General features: G+C 39.7%; 1 protein-coding gene across 13 annotated transcripts in view; it reads left to right on the top strand.

Moving 5' to 3' along the window:
• The window catches only part of TBC1D5 (TBC1 domain family member 5), a 592,035-nt gene that overhangs the window by 322,792 nt on the left and 244,665 nt on the right, over positions 1-24,578 (top strand). For all 13 annotated transcript variants that reach the window (XM_059886432.1, XM_059886457.1, XM_059886448.1 and 10 more), the window contains 4 exons: positions 15,360-15,462; positions 21,931-22,019; positions 23,543-23,593; positions 23,691-23,760. In XM_059886432.1, the coding sequence (XP_059742415.1) occupies positions 15,360-15,462; positions 21,931-22,019; positions 23,543-23,593; positions 23,691-23,760 (313 nt within the window). The remainder of the gene's footprint in view (positions 1-15,359; positions 15,463-21,930; positions 22,020-23,542; positions 23,594-23,690; positions 23,761-24,578) is intronic.

Raw genomic sequence — 24,578 nt, 5'->3', positions numbered from 1 at the left:
CTGAGGTGTCGTTCTTTGGGCATTGGTCCTGCGCGGTGGCTTCTGAGCTTCCTGGTCCTGCGGTTTGGTAGCTGACATTCTTTGGGCAATTTTCTCAGTGATTGTCTCTTCAAATGTTTCTCCTGCTCTTTTCTCTCTTCTCCTTATATCCCCGTGAGAGCCCTTGAATGCTCTGTTCTATTCTTTTTTTCAGTCTTTTTCTATTGCTTTTCAGTTGTTGAGGATTTTGTTGAGACATCCTCAGGCTCAGATTCTTTCCTCAGCTGCTTCCAGTCTACTTGATGACTCAACCCATCAAAGGCTGCTGCTGCTGCTAAGTCGCTTCAGTCGTGTCCAACTCTGTGCGACCCCATAGACGGCAGCCCACCAGGTTCCTCTGTCCCTGGGATTCTCCAGGCAAGAACACTGGAGTGGGTTGCCATCGCCTTCTCTGCCATCAAAGACATTCTTCTCTGTTACCCTGTTTTATACCTCTAAATTTATTTTTGGTTCTTTCTTAGGATTTCTGTTTTTTACTTACATTGCCTGTCTGTCCTTACATGCTGTCTGCTTTATCCATTAGAGCCCTGAGTGTATTAATCATACTTGTTTTAAACCCCTGACTTCATAATTGCAATTTCTTTGGTTCTGATGCTTGCTCTGTGTCTTCCAATTGTCCTTTCTACCTTCAGGCCTTGTAATTTTGTTGTTGTTCAGTTCTGTTTTTATGACAGCTAGATGTGATTCCCTGGTTAAAGGAGCTGCTGTCAGTAGGCTGTTTGTAATGTGATGAGCTGAGGGGAGAGGGGACGTGTCCTTTAGATACATGGTCAGTCGTTCTGTGCCTCTGGACTATGCCCTTTACAGTGTTTCTCGGATCGCCCTTCCCCTTAGATGGACAGGATGGCTGTGGTGGGGGTTGGGCTGGGCATTTCCCTCTCCCCAGGTCAGTCAGGGACCGATGGAGTCTCAGCAGGTTGGGCTCTGGGTAACTCGTTCTCCCTGCAGGCAGGCCTCGTTCAGAAAAGCAGACTCCCCCTCTGTCCAGGTTGGCCCCTCCCCTCCGCATGCCATAGCTGAGGGGGTTTTTCTCTGACACTCACTGTGGGAACCTGGCCGAGCTTCTAGAGGTGAATCTCAGTTCATGTGGGTCTCCCTGTGATGGAGTTTTCCTGGAGTTTTTAACCCTCAGAGGTAAAGCCCACGGACACAGGAGCCTGGTGGATCGCAGTCCATGGGGCTGCAGAGAGGTGCTGTTTCTGCACAGGTTCTGCATTCCATGCAGCTCCTCTGCTCCAGGGCCGCTCCCCCTGCTGTACCGAGTCCCCACAGCTCATCCTTCAAGGCTGCGTTCATCACCGCCCTGTTCCTGAAGCAGTCTTTACCACTGGAAATAATTTGTGCCTGTTCTGTGTTCCAGTGGCATTTTCTTAATAACTTTGTAATGATATTACTTACGTTTCTTTGATATTGCTCAAGTTTATTTAGACTTGCCAGTGTATTCAGTACATTTATATTAGTCTCCTTAGCATTGCATATGCCAAGATAAATATGGTGTGGGTCCTTAAGAAGCACAAAGTCTAGTAGAGAAAGCAGACCTAAAAAAATGTACAGAGCAAGATAGCAGTACTACGATGGAAAGAGGACATACAAGAGAAACTCCCATAGCTTCGTATTCCGATCCGGGAGACCTGTCTAAGTGTTCCCAACTCACGACCCCATGCCTACTTGAGGCGGACTGTGCTGTGCTCAGTTGTGCCCGACTCTCTGCGACCCCATGGACTGTACCCTGCCAGGCTCCTCTGTCCACAGGGATTCTCCAGGCAAGAATACTGAAGCTTCCCTTCTCCAGGGGATCTTCCCAACCCAGGTCTCCTGCCTTGCAGGTGGATTCTTTACTGTCTGAGCTACCAAGGAAACCCAAGAATACTGGAGTGGGTAGCCTATCCCTTCTCCAGAGAAACTTCGTGACCCAGGAATTAAACTGAGGTCTCCTGCATTACAGGTGGATTCTTTACCAGCTGAGCTACAAGGGAAGCCATGCCTACCTAATGGTGCTACTCTGTAAATACCTGAGGATGTTAGCTCAGTACTGAATGCCGCGCACAATGGGATCTCGGCCCCTGCTCAGTGGAGCTTGGGAAAACAAGTCAAGTACTCTCCCGGGGAAACACGGACATAAACTAATGTGTTAAGTTCTGTGCTCTCCAAGCAGTTTGCGCATTTCTTTCACTTTCATTACGTTATTATCAGTGTCAAGTACTTGTGTTGCTATAACTTATAAGACCCCGAGGGAAACAGAATAAAGGGTGGAAAATACCGGGGGAAGAAAGTACCTACCTGGTTGTCACCCCAGGTCTCATGTTTCACACCTCGTGGTAACCCCTGGGGGGCGTTTCTGTCTTACTACAGAGTCAGGGTGGTGCCTAATTAATGCTCATTGATTGTGAATCCTACCACTTATGATCAGTGTTTTTCAATTTTCGTAATAACATCTCTAACATTTCCAATCTTTAGAAACATAAGCACACTGAAAAAATACTATTATCCGCCTTCTAGTCTGAGTTTAAACAAGATAATTTCATCTCGTAAGCTGTGTTGTTTTCTCATTATAGAATTTATTTGATCTGAATATGTCATTGAATTAAATATTATCTTTCAACTAATTTTAATATTGTTTTATTCTACTAACCTTTTTTGCCTCAAAGGGTTTTGTATTCATTTCAATTAATTGTTCCTTATCTCAGCCTAATGAGGTTGTTACTGTTCTCATTTTTATTACTGAATGGGGAAAAAACTGATAATCAAAAGGTAAATCAAGTAGCTTCCAATTTATAGCATTTCTACTTCAGAACTTGAGCTGTCCATTCTGAACCAGTTTTGCCATGCTTCAAAGGCTTAACATTATATGAAATTCAGTATTATTTAAAATGATGGGAAATACTGAGTTCAGAATAAAGTATCATTTCCATACTATATATACTAAAGAAGTCTGTTATTTGATCTATCAAGGATTATTTTAAAAGTATATTTACAGTGTCTATAATATCACTTGCAAATTAACATATTTATAGGCTATTGCCAAATAGTGTCATCTTTTCTTCAGATGCCTCTCTTGAATTAAATGGTTAAAATTTAGCTTCCTTTTATCATTGTAACTGTGATGATAAGAGATTGGTCTGGTCGCCTCTCGGGCCACCATCCCTAGCGTCTGGTCTTTTGTGGTTCTGTGTAGGGCTCTTGCCGTCTGCACCTCAGGCAGCTCACTCTTAAGTTCATTCCACTCTGTCCCACTTGGTTCTCCAAGACACGATTAGACCTTTAACCGGCCTTCTCATTCGATGATCCCTTTTGTTTGTATTCCCCATATGGTCCAAACTTTAGACTCTTTATTTCAGCAGACTTTGTTTCCTCAATTTTTTTTTTATATTGTCATTTGGTATTTGTGGATTCATTAATAATTGCTAAAACTTTCTCTTTAAAACCATAGATGTGTACTGTCCAGTTTGATAGCCCCCAGGCACATGTGGAGATTTAAATTGAAATTAATTTAGAATAAATAAAATAAGTCTTCATCACCCTCTCAAGATACAGGACATTTCTATCATTATAGAAAGTTCTGCTGCACAGTACTGTGAAAATGAATTGATTGTTGTTATATTTTTGTACTATATATCATAGGAATATATGCATTTTACTTTTTATTCACAGTGAACTTTTAGAGACATACTTATTTTGTTTCCTGTCTCTGCCCTTAAGAAACCTCCATCAGTTTTTATAGTGTACAAGTCTTATATGAGTTTTTGATCAAATTTAGTTATTATATAGTGGATAGTGTAAAATTAGACTACTTTGAGAATGTTTTCTGTATTAATAATGTACAAAAGTGATTTTACAAAGTTTTTTTTTTTTTCCCTCCTTATTTAAAGTCCATCTTCTACACATTTCCCATTTTTCAGAGAAATAATGCTGGTTCTCTAATCCAACAGTGATTCTCACACTAGTGCAAAGTTAAGATATCCTAAATGTTGGTGTGTTTTATATAGTTTCCTCCACGCCCCCTTTTTTTTAGTTAAATAAAAACCAAATTCCTCAGGGAAAGAAAAATTTTACAAGCAATTTCAGAGCAGAATTGATTTTGGTGTGTGTTAATGCAGACAATCTGCCCAGTGTTAAAATGTTAAAGAGAAAAAAACCACACAAGCTGCCACATTCGTGTGATCACACCAAAATAGCAGCTTGTATTTATATTTTCAGTCTCCCGAGGTGGACTGCAGGCACACCCCGCCGAGCGGCTGTGCTCGGCGCTGTGCTGCGGCTCCGTCTGATGCCGGCGCCGTCCACGCTTGTGCATGCACGACCAGCCCTCACATATGCACTTTTTCACAGCCGCGGAAGTGAAAACGACAACACAAGCCGCTCTCCGCGGGTTGTCGGCAACCTGTGTGTGTGTTTCTTAAATATTAAAGAGGGGGAGAAGCAGATTTTCAGGAACACAAGAAACAATTCTTCCGTCAAATGGCCTGTAGTCCTTCCTTATTTCACAACTCTTAAGGTAAAAGCAAAATATTGGATTCTCGCGGTTCCCTCTATATATTTAGAAGTATGTATATCTTGTACTGCTCATGTTTGTGACATGTATTTTTCTCATTTCTGCTGCATGTAAGCATGCAGATTCTTACTACATATTTGTTCCAATTTATGGGATATTGTTACGGTTAAAATTTTTTTCTAGCATTTGCGTGAAAATGGAGGTGTGTCCGTGGCGGTCTTGGTGCTGTGACTGCACCCGCGCCCCTGGCCGCTGGAGCCTGGTGGCAGCGGCCGCAGAGTCCGCCCCGAGCTGCGGGCCAGAAGGGTTCTCCCTGGGAGATGGGCTGTGTAATGAAGCCAGCGTCTTTTACCACTGTTTATATTTCTAAACTGGGGCTTCACATACTGACCATGAAGAGGTGAAAAGGTAAAGTCCGCTGGGTGGCGGAGTACTCCCTTCCTCGTCCGCCCAGCCCGTTCAGTAGAGTCACAGTATTTTAGGAACTTTCATGCAGATTTGGAATTGACACTACTTTACTATTTCAAGGATAAATGCTTTAAATTGCTTTAAAATTTTTTCTTAATTGTCGAAATACTGCAAAATGAAGTCTTTCAGTATGACAGAGCCTTGCACTTAAAGTGCATATTTCTACCTTTTTTTTTTTCTTCTCAATTTTTCACCTTTATGGTATCATTAGAAAGTTTTTTGTTTTTTCTTTTATTTGAGGCAATGAGGCAGTGGGGTTGCTTGCTGTGTAACTTGGGGGCATTGGAAAACTAGAAAGAGCCTTTGCTGAAACCTCTCTTCAGATGGTGACAGACGCCGCCCTGGAACCCAGTCCCACTGCCTATCCCCACTGTCCTTCCTGGACATCTCCAGTCAGCCTAAGTCTCCTCACCTGGGCGGCGATTCCAAACTCCCACTGTCCCTGTTAGGCTCTGGGAAATTGTTCTGCTGTCTTCTTGGGCTGGGTCACACCCTTGTCATCACAACAGATTTCTGCTTTCTTTTCTATGCCTTTTAAAAATCAGGGTTCACCTCTAGTTTATGGCCTGTGAAAGTCACATAATGCTCTTATCGTCATTCGTTGCAAAGAACAAAGGCAGCAGAACTGTGGTCTAGCCTTTAGTAAGCTTTGCCTTCTCACCCCAGTCCAAGTTCACGACTTAACTTTCATTTTTCATTGGTTGGTTTGTAGGTTTCTGGACTTACTTATTCATTCAGCAAATACTACTTGAGAAATTACTAGGTAGCAGCTACTATTCTAGAAGTTGAGGATTCTGATAAAAGAAAATACTGCCTCTTCCATTCTTTTATAGAACCCTGCAGATTTTATTGTAATTATCTTCCTTTTAAAAATATCTGTGTAATATCTATTTTCTTGTCTAGATTTTAAGTACTTAAGTTTTATGTTTTTATATTTTTGCTGTTCCCCAGCACCTGGCATCCATAATAAGCATTGTGTCATTGGTAATCATCTTAAATCCTTTTATTTTGCAAGTACATAAAGTTGAAGCTCAGAAAGAATGACTTAAGAAAATATAACTGGCTGCAGTGGAAATACTACCTGGGACTCCAGGTCTTTCTGCTAGTCTGTAATATTTTATGTTAATCTTATTTGCCTGAATTTACCACTTGTTTTTTCAATTGAAGAAGCTCTTATTGAACACCTTCTGTATGCATAACACTTTGTGGAGCAAACAGGAGATGGAAGCATGAGTGGGCTGCTTCAAGTCTTACCCAGAAAACTGTGGAGATTAAATACGCCCCTATGGTTTCTGCCCTCTGGGTTCACATATTCTAATAGAGTTGCTCAACCTTGGGAATATTGATGTTTTAGACTAATTAACTCTCTGCTGTACAGTGTGGGGTGCTTAGCAGTGTTCCTGACCCCTGACTACTGCAGCCTCTGTCAGGCATACTTTTTAGGTCCTTCCAGGGCATTGGGGTGTCTTGTCTGACAGGAGGGTTCTCTGAGGCGCCACTTCTGAGTTTTCTGAGAGCTTAACAAAGAATTTTACATTCACACCCTTTGTTACATCTTTCGACCTTGCTTTTCTGTGTCTTATGTTTGATCTTGGCCCAGAAGTAGAGTCTTAATGCTTCATGTGTGGCTCGAGAGGATGAGAAGGAGACAAGGTTGGGCTTGACATCCCTTCGTGTTGAGCAGTGCTTCCCTCCGCTTCCCTCTTTCCTTCGTTGTAAGGGACACACAGCCCAGGGGCAGCTCCGCACTGCCTAGACAGGCTCTTGGGCCCGATCACCTGGGTATTGGGTATATTTGCAATATCCAAATAAACAGATACTGCTGAGTTGCTAGTACCCAATAAGGAATCTTTGTCTCCACTTTTCTTACGATGTTTTCCTCACTTTGACTTTCACCCTCGCTGGCAGCCTCATGGGCTGTCTGGCTGGCTAATCGTCTCTTTCATATCCTTTAGTCTTTTCACTGTGGCTCTGTGCAACGTTACAGCTTCTGTCCAGTCCCATAGCTACCTCTACGGCATATTAAAAAAAAAAAGGAAACAGCCCAGTTCCAGGTATTAAAAGCTGTATTCATTATCTCTTGCTACATATTTCATAGTTGTTGGACATTTGGGAGCAGCCGAGGCCCTGGGACCTCTGAGCAGTCAGGTGTCAGCTGGAGCTGGGGTGGTGTGGAGGCTGCTGGGGGCTAGACGACCCATGTGGGTCTCTCCGTGGTGCTGCTTAAGTGTCCTTTCTCTAAAGGAGCCTTCCCCTAAAGCAAACAACCCAAGAAGGAAAGGCAGTGTGTTAAAGAATTGGCAAGTGTATTTTTAAAACCAGCACAGTCCGTGTGCAGCCTCCCAGGTTTCCCAGATGCCCTTTTCCGCTCTGTCCAGCCGGAAGTGGAAATGTGGGCGGCGCCTGAGGTGGGATGCGCTCAGGAGGGGCGCTCTGCGGTCGCCTGTCATGGCCGCTCTCGTCCCAGCGGCCACGGCGCCCTGGAGAGGATGCTGGGGTGTTCAGTCCAGCTTCCTCCCTGGAAAGAGGAGAGGGCAGATTCGGTTCAATGTGGCGTGGTGAAGCCATCATCCCAAGCAGGGAGGACAGGAATTGAAAGTGTCTGCTCCTTTCATCCCGGCTCACCTCACCCCTCTGGTTTTTGCTTGATTTTTATTTCAGTTTTCCTTTAATAAAACAGTGAACTAGAGTAAGACATTATAGTTATTTTGGTGTTTAATCGTATTCTAGGGAGTTTTCATCAGCTCATTTTAAATTTTAGATGGATGCTGGTGGTGGAAGTTCTGGGTTTGAAGTGTGGACACAGCATCAGTTATTGTTCCTGCAAGCCCTCCGGTGCGGCTCCATCCTCCCGCTTGGCGATAAACCTTCACCAAGGGCTTTGCTTTTTCCCTCGGGACATCTTATTGAATACTTGCATCTTCAGTAATTCATCTGGGCCCAGTGCTTTGTCTGTTTTAATACTTCTAATTACCTAATTAGGTGCCATAATGCAGTGACAAAGCCCTTTGTCATTTCACTCTTGTCTTAACCCTTTTCTTGCTTAGGAAACACTCTTTGTGTCTCTTTGTTGTCTGAGGAACTCTCCATCATGGATATTCCTTGGATATTTGCCTCACTCCCTTTTTGTCTGGGTCATGACCAGCCAGGCCCTGTTGAATTCAGGTCTTCCGGGTTGACTCCCGTCAGGTACCTGGGCTCTTGGTTCTTGGTCTGAAGTTGGGGTTTTGTTGTCCTGCCTCTCTCACTTCTTGATTCACCCCCGTAGCCTGCAGCCACATGGAAAGATATCCAGAAAGCAAGTAAAATAGTTGTCATAAACTGCTTTCGTGACAGAATCAGTGCCATTTGTCATTCGTAGATCTTAGGTGTCCACAGGCATCCATGAGTAAATGTAATGGAAATCAGCAGCATTGTTTCAAAATGATAGTGGTCTGTGCTTCAGGATAACTAAACATTGACAAGGGTCAATTTTTCTTCATTATGTATTTTAGATAACAGTGAAAGAAAACATGATAGAGTTATAGTTTTACCATCTTACAATGTCTGATGAATCAGTCTAGACAGTGATCAATGGTCATCACAGAAAGAGAGAAAACCTAAAGATCTCTGCCTCCTGATGAAGGCACCCGGCTCCATCTGTACCCGTTGTCCACTTCTGTGTTATAAACCACCCCCAAAGCTTCAGAGAACAGCAGAATCAGTTTTGTTGATGAATCTCCGACTTGAGGAGGGCTGAACAGGCCATTTGCCTCAGTTCCATGTAGTGGTAGCCAGACCAGCTCGAAGTTTAAGGACTAGAATCATCGGAAGGCATGTCCATCTGTCTGGCTTTTGAGGCTGGAACTCGGCAGAGACAATCTCTGGAGCTGGAGCTGGAACACCTCCCCAGGGCCTCTCTTGGCTGCTTGACTTCCTAGTAGCGTAGTGTCTGAGTTCCACGGCTATTTGCAGACGGAGAGGTGGACAGAAGCTGTGTGGCAGCATTGCTCGCGTTGCCGTCTCTTCGTGAGAAGCTTGTCACTGAGGACCGTGCCTGTGCAGAGGGGTGGCGTTAGGCTGCCCCACCTCTGTGTGGGAGGAGCGCTGAAGGATTCGGGAACGTGCCCTTGAAGCGACCATATCTTCCATGAAGGATCATGTTGAAAGTTGAATTTGAACCTGTTGAAGTCTCTAGACCTTCTTACCACTTTATGGGAATACAGGGGGACGAGGAATGTGTTTCCATAAAATGGAAGAACAGCAAGTAAAATTAAGAATGTGACAAGTTTCTACAGGGTAAAGAGTTTGGTTTTTCTAACAAATGCATTGTAAAAGAGAGAGGGAGAGAAAAAGAGGAAGGGAAGAAAAGGCAAGGAAAGAAAAAAGGGACAAGTTTGTAGAATATGTCTTAAGAGATATATCAACAAATTTCAGTGTACAGATGCTTCTTGGAACTTGATTGAAACAAACTGAAAAACTTTTAGGGAAATTTGAACATTTGACTGCATATTTGGTTTAATCAGTCGATTATTTTTATTAGTTATAGTGTTAAAGTAGCACTATGGTTGTGTTTTTAGAGAGTCTTTATATTTTAGAAATAAATTCGTCCTGCAATACTAGTGATGTCTCAGGTTTGCTTCGAAGTGCAGCTCTGAGAGAGGAGTATACGTAAAAGGGATTATTAGTGATGAAGCTGGGCGACTGTGCTGGGGTTCCGTCCATTACTGTCTCTTTATAAATGTTGGAATTCTCTATAATGAAATATGTTTTAAACTTAAAATGAAATCTGTATTGCCTATGAATTTGGAGTTATTTCAAGTTACAAAACAAAATGCATACACCAGATGTTTATACCTCTTGATATTATGTTTATACCTCTTGATGTTAATTTGCAGTATATAAAATTTGTCTGTTTAATACCTCCACAAATCTTGAGAGAGAAACTCCTGTAGTTTAAATGTTGATCAATTAAGTTGAATCAGAATTATTACCTTTGTTTCTACCAAGTAAAAATGTTAGATGATATTAGTCTAAATCCCATCATGGAATACTTTGATATTCCTTTCTCTTTGCTTATCAGTTCATCCTCACCTATTTATCATCTCTACTTTCTTTTTTGGCCAAATTCAGAAATTCCTTCTCTTGGACTCTCATTTTCTATAATAACAGAATTCATCTTCAGTTCCCATTTATTGTGATTCTTTTCTCCTTTTTCTCTTCTTTCTGATGGTTTGGCTTGAGTGAATCCTAAACTTCTCTGCTGCTGCTAAGTCGCTTCAGTCGTGTCCGACTCTGTGCGACCCCATAGACGGCAGCCCACCAGGCTCCCCTGTCCCTGGGATTCTCCAGGCAAGAACTCTGGAGTGGGTTGCCATTTCCTTCTCCAATGCATGAAAGTGAAAAGTGAAAGTGAAGTCGCTCAGTCGTGTCCGACCCTCAGCGACCCCATACACTGCAGCCTACCAGGCTCCTCTGTCCATGGGATTTTCCAGGCAAGAGTACTGGAGTGGAATGCCATTGCCTTCTCCGAAACTTCTCTAGTTCAGTCATAAATTTTTTTCTCTCTCCCATCTTTAATGAATTTACCACCATTTCTCTTTTTGCATGAAACTGCAGAGTCACTCTTGATTTTTCAAAATCTTAACAACTTTGATCCCAGCCTTGGTCTGTATTCTGTGATTTTTGCTATTGTTTCAAAAGCAGATTTTTCTTTCCCAGTGATAATTTGGGTTAAACTGCTGTTCAGATTACCTGCCCTGAATCAACACCAGATGTCAGGGAAGCTATTTTGAAGCTTAAAACCTATCATCAAAGCTGCCTATCACTATTCCTAGAGAAGCTGCTCACTGCTTTTCTCCCTTTTATTTCTGTTTCCTGTAGATAGAATGCCTTCTCACTTGAAGCTTGATAATACAAGAATCAAGTATTTGTTGTAGGAAATACGTTATTATTCAAGTATATTCATCAACATTATGACTCGTAGGTTCTTCTGTGTAACTCTAAACTCATGGAATTTTACTCCACTGCCTATCTCTGACTCATTGATTAGCAAAGTGGTTGGGAAGTACTGCTACCCTGCTCACTACCCAGGTACACTGGAGCGGGTGTTAATCTCTCCAGTTCGGTTCTTACCTATTACCTTCTGAGCCGGATTCTTTCAGCTGGTAACTTCTCTGAATGTCAGTTCTTCCAAATTCTGAAAATAGCATAAACTTTTGTCTCTGTTTCAGAGCTCTTCTGAAATCTTTCATACCTTACTTGTTTCATGCTATGGATTCTTCATCACAATTTAGAGAACGTCATGCTTTTCTGAAAAAGAGGGCACCCTGAAACTTCATAAATGCACTTCAGCTATAGACTAGACTCGGGGACAGTGCGCCGTCACACAGCTATGCCCTGTCTGCCTAATGCATGTTTTCAGTTGATTGGGTATTTGCTAAATGTGGGTAGTTTAAATTAGCTACCTGCAATTTGATTCTTAGAGATCTCTAGTTTTTAATCTCGTGAGTGGTTAGTATGCATTTAAATGAAACTGCAAGTTGACATGTAATATAATTTACATTTTTAGTAAGGTATTAAACTCATAGTTGATGGATATTTGTTACAAAGTGAATATTGTAGTTTTTAGCACTTTCTCCCATAATCCGTTCAGATTGCAGCAGCCATTGGGAATTTGGTGGTCCAGTGTGCATAGACAATTTCCAAAGTGGTGTTAAAGAAGCAGATATATAGAATCACTCAGCCATGTGACCTGTCCAGTCCTGAGATAGGAAGCCTGCTTCAAGGCAGGGCTAGATTTAAGTCATCCGACAAATAAGGAGAGGAAACCATTTCACCTCAGAAGGATTACTCTATTTTACTTTGGTGACGTAAGTTTTTCCAGGAAATTTCTTCTCAGCATTTTATTAACTAGTCACCTGTCTTTCATCCTAATTGCTCTAATTTGGGGTATTTGACTTTTTAAAGGCTTTAGCAGATTTCTTTTGTCCTAAATAAGTCATTTAACAAGCTTTTGTATGTATCTCCTACTTTAGTTCTTTTGACACTTTTTGGAACTTCTTTGTCTTCTAAGATATAGTTATTATTCTTGCTCTGACTTTACTTTCAGATAATTTCTCCTCTTTAGGAACTCCAGCCTGAGTCTGGAGAAGGCAATGGCACCCCACTCCAGTACTCTTGCCTGGAGAGTCCCATGGATGGAGGAGCCTGGAAAGCTGCAGTCCATGGGGTCACTAAGAGTTGGACACGACTGAGCGACTTCACTTTCACTTTTCACTTTCATGCATTGGAGAAGGAAATGGCAACCCACTCCATGTTCTTGCCTGGAGAATCCCAGGGACGGGGGAGCCTGGTGGGCTGCTGTCTATGGGGTCACACAGAGTCGGACACGACTGAAGCGACTTAGCAGCAGCAGCAGCCTGAGTCTGGGCTATCTAGAGGGCCAGCACACTGAGATTTATGCATGGATATGAGATAGCCCACGGGCTGTTTATTCCAAGCCCCAAAAGAGAGGCTTCCTTCCTGCAGGAGAAGAGGTCAGACTCCTATGTCTGGGGACAAACTATATACCCAAGGGAATTTCAAGCCAAAGTCAAATGAACAGATAAAGATGAAACAGGCTATAATTTATTATAAAAATTAGAATCAGGAAAGAGATGCCTCACAAACCACTAGCATAGTCCACACAGGGTCCCAGCCTGAACTGGAAAGAAAGTTCTAACTCTCACAGGGGCCCTGGAGAGGATCAGATGGACGCAGAAAACAGCTGAGCTCACCAGCGGTAGGAAGCAGTAGTCGGAACGTGACTGACAGCCACGGTTGTGCCTCTGGAGACTAGGGAGGACCACTCTTCTGTCCCCTGATGCGGCCCGTGCCTCTGTGCTCTCGGTCTCCAGCCTCCCATGCACTCTCTTATCTTCCAGTACCCAAGCCTCCTCATTCATGCGTGCGGCATGCCAAGTGCCCATTCTCAGGCCAGCAGTGGCCTCTGAGCTGGACGCCTGCCGCTAGGCCTGCTCCTGCTGCTGCCGCAGCGTCTCACCTGGTCCCAAGAGCAGTGTGATCATCCCGCTTCAGAGATGAGGCCATTAGGCAACCGTCTACTCCAGTCCCGCAGCCAGCAGCTGTGCAGCAGAAAGCTGAACACAGGCTCTTCTCAGGCCTGTGACTCTCTATTTCACCTCAGTGTAATATCCTCGTCTCTCCTTCCTCTCAACTCTCCTCTTGCAGTCTTTTTCCAAATTAGAGTCCCTCCAGTACTCTCTTCTTTCCTTTTGGCTTCAGAAATGTAGCGTCATCTGTGGCTCTCCCCCCGCTTAATGCTGCCTTGGAAGCTCCTGCCTGTGCTTCCCGCTTCTCCTGCGCCCTGTTGTCCTGCCCCGGCCGGCGGCACCTCCTGGAAGCACGTGCCCTCTGTGTCACTAGCTCCACGCTGCGCTCAGAATCGAGCCCTCGGGGCTTTCCTTCTGATGGGGTGACCTTTCCCACAGACGTTCTGTGTTCCTCCTCCCCTAAAAATTCTCGTTCAGACCTTTTGTTATTGAACCCATTTGACTGCTTATTTCTGTATGATGTTGGGAAGCCTTCTAATCCCATTCTTTTACCCACAGCTGTCCAGTATTCCCAGCACCACTTTTTGAGGAGGCTGTCTTTTCTTCATTGTATGTTCTTGCCTTCTTCATCAGAGATACGGTGCCCATAGGTGTGTAAGCTTACCTCTGGGCTTTCCGTCTGGTTCCATTGGCCTGTGTTTCTGTTTTTGTGCCCGTGCTGTCCTATCTTGATGACTGTGACTTTGTAGTCTAGTCTGAAGTCAGGAAGGTTGATTCCTCCAGCTCTGTTTTTCTTTGTCAAGATTTCTTTGGCTATTCAGCATCTTTTGTGTTTCCATCCAAATTGTAAATTTTTTTGTTCCCAGTTCAGTCACTCAGTCATGTCTGACTCTTTGCGACCCCATGGTCTGCAGCACACCAGGCCTCCCTGTCCATCAGCAACTCCCGGAATTTACCCAAACTCATGTCCATTGAGTTGGTGATGCCATCCACCCATCTTTTTGTTCTAGTTTTCTGAAAAATACCACTGGTAGTTTTATAGGGACTGCGCTGACTCTGTAGACTGCTTTGGGTCGTGTGGTCATTTTCCCGATACTGGTTCTTCCACTCCAGGAACCTGGCGTCTCTCCATCTGTTGGTGTCGACTTTGATCTCCTTCATCAGTGACTTACAGTTTTCTGCATACGGGTCTTTTGTCTCTTCAGGTGGTTTATCCCTAGGTATTTTATTCTTTTCGTTGCAATGGTAAATGGGATTGTTTTTTTAACTTCTCTGATGTTTCACTGTCAGTGTGTATGCATGTAAGGGTTATCTGTATTACTTTTATTATATCCTGGCTGATTATTTTTGGATGACATTCATTCTTCCCTTATAACGTCATCTTTTGGTATTCATGAGGGATGGAGTCCGGGACTCCCACAGATACCAAAATCCATGGATTGTTTAACTCTCTTGTATAAAATGCAGTAATATTCACAGATATAATCTGTGCCTATCCTCACATAAATCATCTCTAGATTTCTTATAATAGCTAATACAGTGTAAATACTGTGTAAATTGTTGCTGGCAGGCTGGCACATTCAAGTTTTGCTTTTTGGAACTTTCTAAAATTTGTTTTTCCTAAATATCTTTGATCCATGGTTGGTTGAATCTGCAGATTTGAAAGCCGCGTATACACAGGGCTGACAGATTCATTGTGTGTTGCATTCCTCTGTATTTGCTCTTTGGGTTGTTGCCATCTTTCATTATAAACAACTATTTAAGCTCCTTTCAGGTGAATACTCTGCCCTTTTTATTTCAGACTACCTCAAAGCACCTGGTAGAATTTTTGATCCAGAGATCATTTAAGCAGTATTGACTAACTCATTCCATTTAAAGTGGTGTTTTAATTAAATAAAACTAATGGTGTGGTCATGTGTAATAACTTAAATTCTGATATTTGCATGGAAAAAAAGATAATGATTTTTTCACAGAGTTGGTATTTACAAAATCACATTATACCAAATGGGATTAAACAAAGCAATCCCCCACACCAACGTCATTTTGCTTAAAAACTGTTTATTCATCACGTGATGATCTTAAGCATATGAAGACATTTGAAGTGTTTAGATGTCGAAGGTATCCCTCCCCTCTGTGATACAGTTATCTCCCTTTTCTCATCCTTTTTTTCTTTAATACATCAATCCCACCTCTGGCATAAGTTGCATGGCAAATACAGACTTGTACTAAAACCAGAAGCCGCCCTTGGCACCTCTCAGAGAGGAGAGTTTGAGGGTAATTCTTGAAATCGTGTTACTCAGTTTCAACCCTCTGTTTTCTTTTTTCAGGTTTCCTGAAATGCAGTTTTTCCAACAAGAAAGTGTGAGAAAAATTCTTACAGATGTTCTTTTCTGTTATGCTAGAGAAAACGAGCAGTTGCTTTATAAACAGGTAATGAAAATATCGTACAGGTGGCATCCATTGACTCAGAATTTTCTATACAGCTTGACAAATGATAGAGCAATAATGTAGCCTTTATTGTATCCAAAGTTGTATCATAATAGTAAAGCAATCAAAGAGCTGCTTGTCAGCTGCACGGTGAGAAAAGCAAGCTCACTGGCACACATATGCTTCTTCCTTATTATAAGACATTCCGCCAAATTGTCTTCTATAAGGCATTCAATCTTTTCTTTCAACTTTTGGGAGTTTGTTTATAAACAGCATCTTTGAAGGCAATCTAGTAATAAAACTTTTCAGAGTTGTATATATAAATGTTGTTTCTAAGCACAGCATTTATAAATGCATGCCATGCTGTGGAGGAAGTGATCGAGTGTCCTCTTACTCTTTACTGGCGATATACCTTCAGAAAGTTCCTTTAAACTTTCTGGAATTTATATGATATTCTTGAGATCTTGATGTTTAATTCATCTCGTAATTAAAGAAGGTTATTGGATTATGTGTATTCATTTTGAAATGTAAATTATTTAATATATAAAGAAGTATCCAGGTTTCTACTTAAGCTAATGGGATTTCAATAAAAATATACAAAGTTAGATACTCTAATGTATGTCAGAATACATGTTAAGTGAGGATTCAAACTATTAATAAATTCTCTAACAATCCAAAGTTGTTATGTCCACTGGTGACCACCCAAATTCAGTATAACAGAAAACACCTGCATGGTGAGAGCAGTTTATTTATAATTTGAGATAAACTTGATTTATTTAAAGATAATAAACCAACTCATATTGCAGTTGTCCTAAATAATATATGTTATTCTATACATGAAAATATGCAAAAGAACTAATTTTATCTTAGTTTTTATATTACTAATATATATTTTATATTAATTACATGGTGATAATGAGCTTTTAGAATGGGAAATGGAAAAAATATATCCTGTTCATAATGGCAACCAAAACTATAAAATGTCTAGGAATAAATTTAGTAATATAAGAATAAAAGCTATATATAGCTTTTATAAGAATATAAGAATAAAAACTATAAATGTCACAGAAGGATGTAAAGGTAGAGTTGAATAAACAGAAAAGTGACAGCACGTGTTTAGGTGGAAGATACTAAGGAAAGATACTGTTTCTTCCTAAATTAGTATGTAAATGTGTTATCATTCCACTGATAGGCTAAGTGAAAGAGATACAGTTTTTTAAAACTGGACATGGTTATTTTAACTTTAGTGCCCAAAAGCTTTATAGTAATTTTAATGGCAAGAAAGAACATAGCTTGCTGGTTGTGAGCACTGGGTCTAGACTCTGATTCTTTCATTTGTGTCTCAGCTCTAACACTTTTTAGACAACACACAGACTCGCCTCTTCTGCTCTTACAGCTTTGCTGATGAGGGCAGTGCTCTTGTAGAGTTAAAAGCATTAGTGCTCCTAAGCCTTCGTGTTGGTAGTTACCGTGGTGATCATGGTTATGGTCAATTAATACATGTGCTTCAGTTGCCACAGAATTTAGGGGAAGGGGAGAATGACATAGGAAGACATGGAAACAGTGATAAATGTTACATGATCAAACCAGTGTAACAGTAGTGTGGAAACTGAGAGAGAAATCAGTGGAACAAGGTAAGAACAGGTCCAGTCATAAGTGAGACCTTCATGTGAGATAGATAGGGCATTTCCATTCAAGGGGAAAAGGATATTGAATTGCTGTATTTGATTTTCCATCTAAAAACGATTAAATTAAAGGTGTAATTGTAAGAACTAAAACTACATAAAAATTCTGGGAAAAAAGAAACATTTAGGAGAATTTTTTGATAACCTCAGGGTAGGAAAGGCCTTCCCTAGCAAGATATGCTGTCCAGATCAGATCCAAAGTGCGGAAACCAACAGCAAACCAGAAAGGAGACAGGAGAAAATAAATCTCCATCTGTGCAAGATTTTTTGGAAGCAAATAAAAGAAAATTCTAGTAAGAATGACTTAAAATCTAAGAATGTTACTAACACACTTTCAAGAAGTCATCAGGTTCAGGCTCTTCGCCAGTGATCCTGGTTCATTTCCGTTGTTCTGTTCTCTGTCTCATTTTGTTGGCTTTTGTCATCAAGCCTGTCTCCTCAGTCTTCTGTCTCCTCTTTGAAATATCTGGGAGTATCTCATGATGAAAACTTTGATGATAGCCAATGAGGTTAGAATATAATTATGCCAAGTTATACGTTTATTTCCCCTTTTTCTTTAGAGAAAGAAACAACTAGATTCACAGACAAGGAAAAAAAAAACACATTATAATTGTGTAGTCCATCGTTTGTAAGGCACACAGCACACTCGTTTGTAAGGAAAACTAAAGAGAAGTGGGACAGATCAGACACGCTTGATAATTTAGACAAAGTCTATCGGTCACTGAGCAGGAAACTATTATTAACTTACTGCTGCGCATCAACCTTCTTAGACTTAAAATTACTCCATATACATGTTAAAAATTCTATAGATTCTATAGAGGTAGAAATAATCCCTTACTCTAAGAGGATTGGATATTTAACCAGATCAAATTTAAGAAAAAACCTTGAGTTTCATCACAAGCTGTTAAAGCTATTATTTTGTACTAGGTGACACCCCGTTTAACATCGACCATATTGTTAATAGTTATGGGATTTTATTGAATTAATGAGACTGTTATCATGTAGTAGAATGTCTTGCTGAGTTAATTGAAACTGCAGAGATTATATAAATGGTATTAATGAACTTTGACTGCCTGATGCCTCAGCTTTAATAAAGACTGCTTGGTGGGCTAAATGAACACAGGCAGATAAAAGAACAGGTTCAATTTTGTGAGCCTACAGGCTGTTGATGAGGAAAACTTTGTTACCTTTATTTTCAACTGACATGAGTTTGGAGTGCAGTGACTACTGAGGATCCAGCAGTGAACAAGGCTGTAAGCAAGCAGAAACACTGACGTGCGGGTGGAAACAAAACACAGATTTTGGAAACTGATGATACATTTCTTTTTTGTTACGTTTTATCAGATTTACAGCGCATTGAATTTATTATCATTCTTTCCAGATCTCTCTTCATTTAAACAATTTATTATCATTCTTTCCAGATCTCTTTTCATTTAAAGATGTCTATTTGGTTGTCAATTGTAATTAATAATCAGGCTTTACTAGTCTAAAATTGAGAGTAAGATCAACAATTTTTTCCAAGTCTGTTTTAGAAAAATGTACCTAGTTTAGTTGGATGTGAAGCCTGAATGTGTAAAAGGCTGTCTTAGAGGTATTCAGGGCATTCTGAATTTTACAATTTTCCATTGTACAAAAAGCATTTTTTTATTGATGGGAAATACTGAGGTATAATTCAGTACAATTCTTTTCCATTTTTCATCATATTGTAGCTTTTACCAATGTGTTGATAAATGATATGTACCCCTCTGGTGGAAGCTATTTCATTCATCCAGTCACTATGCAATGAGCACCTTGTATATGCTGAGCATATAGTAGGAGCTGGGTTTTCCTAGGTATGTACGGATGTACATACGCACGTACATATACATATATGTATCACTTGCCAAGTTTATAACCATGCAGTACTTCCGTACTCATTTGATCATGTGTCTTGCTGTCTAGATCACAGGCTCCGTAATGGTTGGGAGGTGCTCACTCCATTCATTTTTGTGTTCTCAAAACATCATAGGTAGTTAACGGATAATTTTTGGAATAAATAAAAGTAAATGATGTATGGGCAAATGTAGACTCTGGAGAGAGGTCACAGAAAGTAGAGGGAAGAGAACATTAAAGAAAGTGAGAAGATGCATTTAGGCAAGAGCTGTTTCTTACTAAAGCATCCATAAATAGTTTTAGAAAACATATTGAAAGGAAACGTTCCAGTCCGAAGATCACGGACACCGCCACCAACGACTAAAACCTGGTAATCAACCTAATAAAAACTATGCAGTTGTACATATTTTTGGACTGGAAGATCTGGTATTCTTAGAAATATCTATTTTATTCAAGTTAATACAATCACAGTAAAAAATAGTTTTTGTCTAGCATTTTCTGTAACTAAATTACATTTTCATTTGGATGAAAAAAGTTATTAGAATAGGCAAAATAGTTTTGAGGAAAAGGATAGAAAATATGGGGAACTGGAGTATTTTACAGCTCAAATCGTGACAGTAGTAAAGTTCTTGTTAAGAATGTATAAATTAGTAGAATACCAGTAAAAACAAACCCAGAAAAAATGAAAGCCAAAGAATCAGATTATGATAAAGATGACATTTCAGAACTCTTGGGAAAAGATGGATTATTCAGTAGATGAAGATTACTCAATAAATTAGTTTAACTCTTAGGGAGAGGAAAATGCATATTTATTCTTCGGGGCAAAAAGAAATTCCAGATGGGTAAAGAATTAGCTGTGAAAAAGGAACTTGTAATTTAACTTAATCTCAATATGATGAAGGTTTCTTTGGCATGAATGCAAAAGAAATTATAAAAGATGATTTATTGATTTGACTATTTTTAAAGTATATGGTTTCACTTTGACATGAGATATCATCAAAATTAAAAGGCAAGTTACAAACATGGGAAAGCATTTGTAACAAAAATGACTAAGGGTTAATTTCCTGAATTGCTGAAGAAATATTACAGATTATTAGGGAAAAGGAAACTCTTCATTAAGAGAAAATGGGCAATTCATTAAATAAAAATGGCCACTAAAACGTTTGTATTCAATCTCACTAACATTTAAGTAAGTTAAAGCAACTGTTTGTAAAATTTGATGGGATTTTTAAAAAACACTACAAATAAAGATGAGAGTATATGAAATGATTTGGGGAGTTTTATGCCTTAAAGTGAGGGAATTATTTCTAAAGGGCAGATTAATTGTATATGTCGAATATCTTAACTCATTTACCCAGAAATTTTTCTTCTAGGGAGTTTATCCCAAGGAAACCACTAGAAATAAGCAAAAGATTACCTCGAGGATATCGCCACAGCTGCTCTTTCTTCCTTCTTCGGCCTTCCCTCCCTGCTTTTTTGTTTTGTTTGCTTTCGCTTTTCTGTAGTTCTCTCCTATAAGCGCCTCTTACTTTCAGGATTAAAAGTATGTCACTCAGTTTTTGGAATAATTTGAGATTATTCCAGAATAATAAGCCCCTGATAATGTTTTTAAACCACTTTAGCAACATTTCATTCTTTCTGGGTCTCTACCAAGTTCTTCTAAGGAGCAGTCTTTTCAAGATTTGTTTAGTAGGTGATGTTTACCTAAAAAGATTGAAGTGATGTGTGGTAATTTGTCCTAAATCACAAGTAAATTGTCAGTGGATCCTAAATTATTTTGTAAGAATGTCATTAAGCCCTTCTAATTCCAGGCTGGTGAAGACCTGTCAGTGAACTCTGACAGTTTCCTTCTGGGCTACTTAGTAGCACAGAGCTGCGAGACTGGTGCAGAGTGCTGTGTGGCTGTCCCTCACTGGAGGTTTTCTTTAATCCCATTAGCAAAGAGAGGAGACTTTATTGTTATTTCCTGAAAAGCTGGGGTTTTGTGTTGTCTTTTTGCAAGAGATCATCATAGATAAAAGGAAAATAGTAATTGACTCACTTTAAAAGGCAGAAAAGTGTATAATCTATTTTTAACTTGCTAAAATATGCTTTTGATGCCTAAGTAGGGGGGAAAAAATCTCAACTGATCTGGAATATCTTATTTTTTCACAATAATGTATAAATAATATATTTTTATAATAACCTTTGAAAGGCAACTTAGTAATTAATATCTTTTTGTTTCGGTGTATATTTACGTAATCCATAGATGAACAGAATATAAGGACAAAGAAAATTATATTGGTGAAATCACTAAATAAATTGAAAAGTAACCTTATAGTTGAAATAGGAAAAAAAAAATTATGGCCATCTTGGCTTAAGCACCTTTAAAATTTTTACTTGAAAACTTTGTTTTTCCTCATACCTGCTAAAGATTATTTCTTTTATTATCCAACATTTCCAGCTAGCTGACTTCAGCTCTTCCTAAATCTACAGACATCCTAATTTTGAGCCATTATATAATGAAAACATTGGATGTAATTTCCTTAGGTCTCCAGTTCTTAGTTGCCCTTCTTACTACAGATCCTTACACTGTAGCTCATGATTATGATTAGCATAAATGAAATTCATATTTATGAGCACAGATTCTGAAGCAACTGACAGGTGCAAGGTTGTCTGCCATGCCAATGTATTGTTTGTTGTGTTATTTAAAAGAGAGCTGCTCTCCATGTTTTAAAGAAGAATACATGCTGTGGTTGACTCGGAAGTCTAATTCTAAAACTAAGTCTCCTTTTGTAGTTTTTACGTTTTTGCTTCTGTGTATAATATGGAAATGCTGGCAGTGGGGGCCAGCTGCAGGGCTCTCAGCTGAGCCCCTTCTGTCCACTGGTGAATCCTCAGCACCCGCCCCCTCCTTTCTCGGGCTCTGTTCCAGGGAATGCACGAGCTGCTGGCTCCTATCGTCTTCACCCTCCACTGCGACCACCAGGCCTTTCTCCATGCCAGTGAATCTGCGCAGCCAAGGCAAGTTTTTATAGGAGCTCCATCTATTTTTCAGCCCTGTTGTAATCTTTTTTTTAACCTCAACACCTTTTACATTGAAGATGTTGTAAATTGTAAGCATTTGTTTGAGGTTCATGTGGCTGAACCACTTAGTAATTGTAATCCTATTTCAGCTGTGGGGAAACTTGGAATTCTAAATATTTTTGCAAGTCTTAGAGCCGTACCAAAGGAAGACATATATCTAACGGATCAAGAAGAGATTTTTGTTGCAATGGCGAAGTGCTAACAGTTGTTAATATTCATACATTGCATCCTACAGTGACCCGTTCTCTCACACTAAGCTGTAAGAGAACCTATTCTGAGATGTATTTTGTCCTCCCCAGATCCAACTCAATTCAATTCATAAACAGAATAGTTTCACAAAGAACCCCAATTTAAAGAAACACAAATGACTTCCCATGTTTTTTAGATACATTATTATTTCCAGTAGATAACTTCAGTAATTGTATTTAACTTAGGCTGATTGTTAGAATTTATTTTCTAACTTAAGATACCCTCACTAGGTGGGCAAGAGAAGCAGCTTGGAGGCGTCTTGGGAATGGAGAGCCTAGGGACTGTAAACCAGCAGGAACGTTCGTAGGCTGGCCCCTCTCCATGCAGAAAACAGAGAATTAGCATGTAGCATTTCATCTGTTTGCGCATACAGTCTTTATTAATCAAAAGCAGCCATCATTTTGCTGAACATACATGAGGGCATTTGTCAAGTCAACTTGACTGTACCGTAGGCTTGTATTTTCTAGCTCCTTGGAGTTTTTCCAGTTACATTGGATGGATTGGAGAGTTTCTTGAATCTGACTACAATAACCATGTCTTAATTGCCATTGCCTCAGTTTCTCTATAAACTATGATAAGGATGCAATTAGTATTGAGATCCTGTTCTCATGCCAGTTTTATCTTTTCAAAAATGTATATGCAGACTATACTTCATAGAAAAGTATACATGATTGAAAGTAGCTTTTTAAAAAACAGCTTTTAAATGAGTTGGGTATGCTTCTTTAAGAGTTTCAATCCTTTATAAAGTAAAAGGAGCACTAAAATAGATTTGGACGAGGTCACTGATTGATACTAAAACATATTAAAAGTAGAAGCCATTGAAGGAAAATAAATCAGTGTTTTGATACGGGATCTATGACCAGTAATTACATATTTCCTTGTTTCATTTGGACAAGTGATAGATTGTGGAGCAGTCAGTTGATTCTAGATCAGGCACATTCAAAGAATGTATTGTCACATTCAGCATTTGTTATTCGGAATAATTAGATAGTTACATCACTGTGGTAGAGACAGGGAACTAATTTGTTTTCCATCTTTGTAGAAAGAAACATTTCATATGTTAATAGAGTTGCTCTTTTTATTTAAAAAAGGCTCATGTTTTTTCCTTCACACATTATATGAAAGCTGGCTTAGAGTATAGATAAGGCAACCTCTGCATCTTTTTCTGTTAAAAAATTACACATTCTGATCACTTGCATTGCTGTTTTAAGTGAGGAAATGAAAACTCTCCTGAACCCTGAATATCTGGAACATGATGCCTAGTAAGTACAAAAACTTTTCTGTTATTTTTATTTTTTATGCTATTTTTACCTTAATGAAGATTTAACATTAGCATTATATTATTTTTCTGATTTTTAGTGCAATGTTCTCACAGCTTATGGAAACTGCTGAACCTTGGTTTTCTACTTTTGAGCATGATGGTCAAAAGGTAATTATAGTAAAAATATTTTCAATGTATTTGAGGGAATAAATGATTTCAGTAAATAAAAGTGTAAAATCAGAGAACAAAAGCCATTATTATCACTATAAAAACAAAAATATAAAAATGCCTCTGAAATAAGTTTGAACTGGGGTTCTAAATCATGCCTCTAATTATTGACAGATTTACAAAGGTAATATAAAAATTTTCATGTAAAATAGAAACTTTCTTTTATATGTGTGTAAATTATGCATGTAATATAATTTCTTAAAAACTGCTATAAATTTTGAATGAGAAGTGTATTTATCTACTTGATCTCTGCTGTCCTGGTGAGGAGACAGGCCCTGAAGCATGTAGGTAAACTGTACCCAGTAGGTTGTTTGACTGATGCATCACTCAATTGAATTTATATGTTTAGCAGCTATATTTATCCTTACTCTCTCTCAGCTTTATTCTTTAACTGTAATTTTTGTGAAATGACATACCATAGTATTCACCTTTTTAAAGTGTACAATTTAGAGGTTTTTAATAGATTCACAGAGTTGGTGCGTGCATCTCCACTTTCTAATTTCAGACCATTTCAGCACCCTAGAAGGAAACCCTGTCCCCACTAGCAGTTGCCCCTCCTTCCCCCTCCCCAGAACATCCGGCATCACTAATGTATCCCCCGTTTCTTTGAACTTGCTGTTCTGGACCTTGCATGTAAATGAAATCATGCAATATGTGACCTTTGTGACTGTCTGTTTTGACTTAGAATAGTGTTTTCACTATTTGGGATATAGCATGTGTCAGTACGTCATCCCTTTTCATGGCTGAATAATATTTCC

The sequence above is a fragment of the Bos taurus genome, chromosome 1, assembly GCF_002263795.3.
Source record: "Bos taurus isolate L1 Dominette 01449 registration number 42190680 breed Hereford chromosome 1, ARS-UCD2.0, whole genome shotgun sequence".
In the NCBI taxonomy this organism is placed as follows: Eukaryota; Metazoa; Chordata; class Mammalia; order Artiodactyla; family Bovidae; genus Bos; species Bos taurus.
This window is presented reverse-complemented; position numbering and strand designations above follow the sequence as displayed.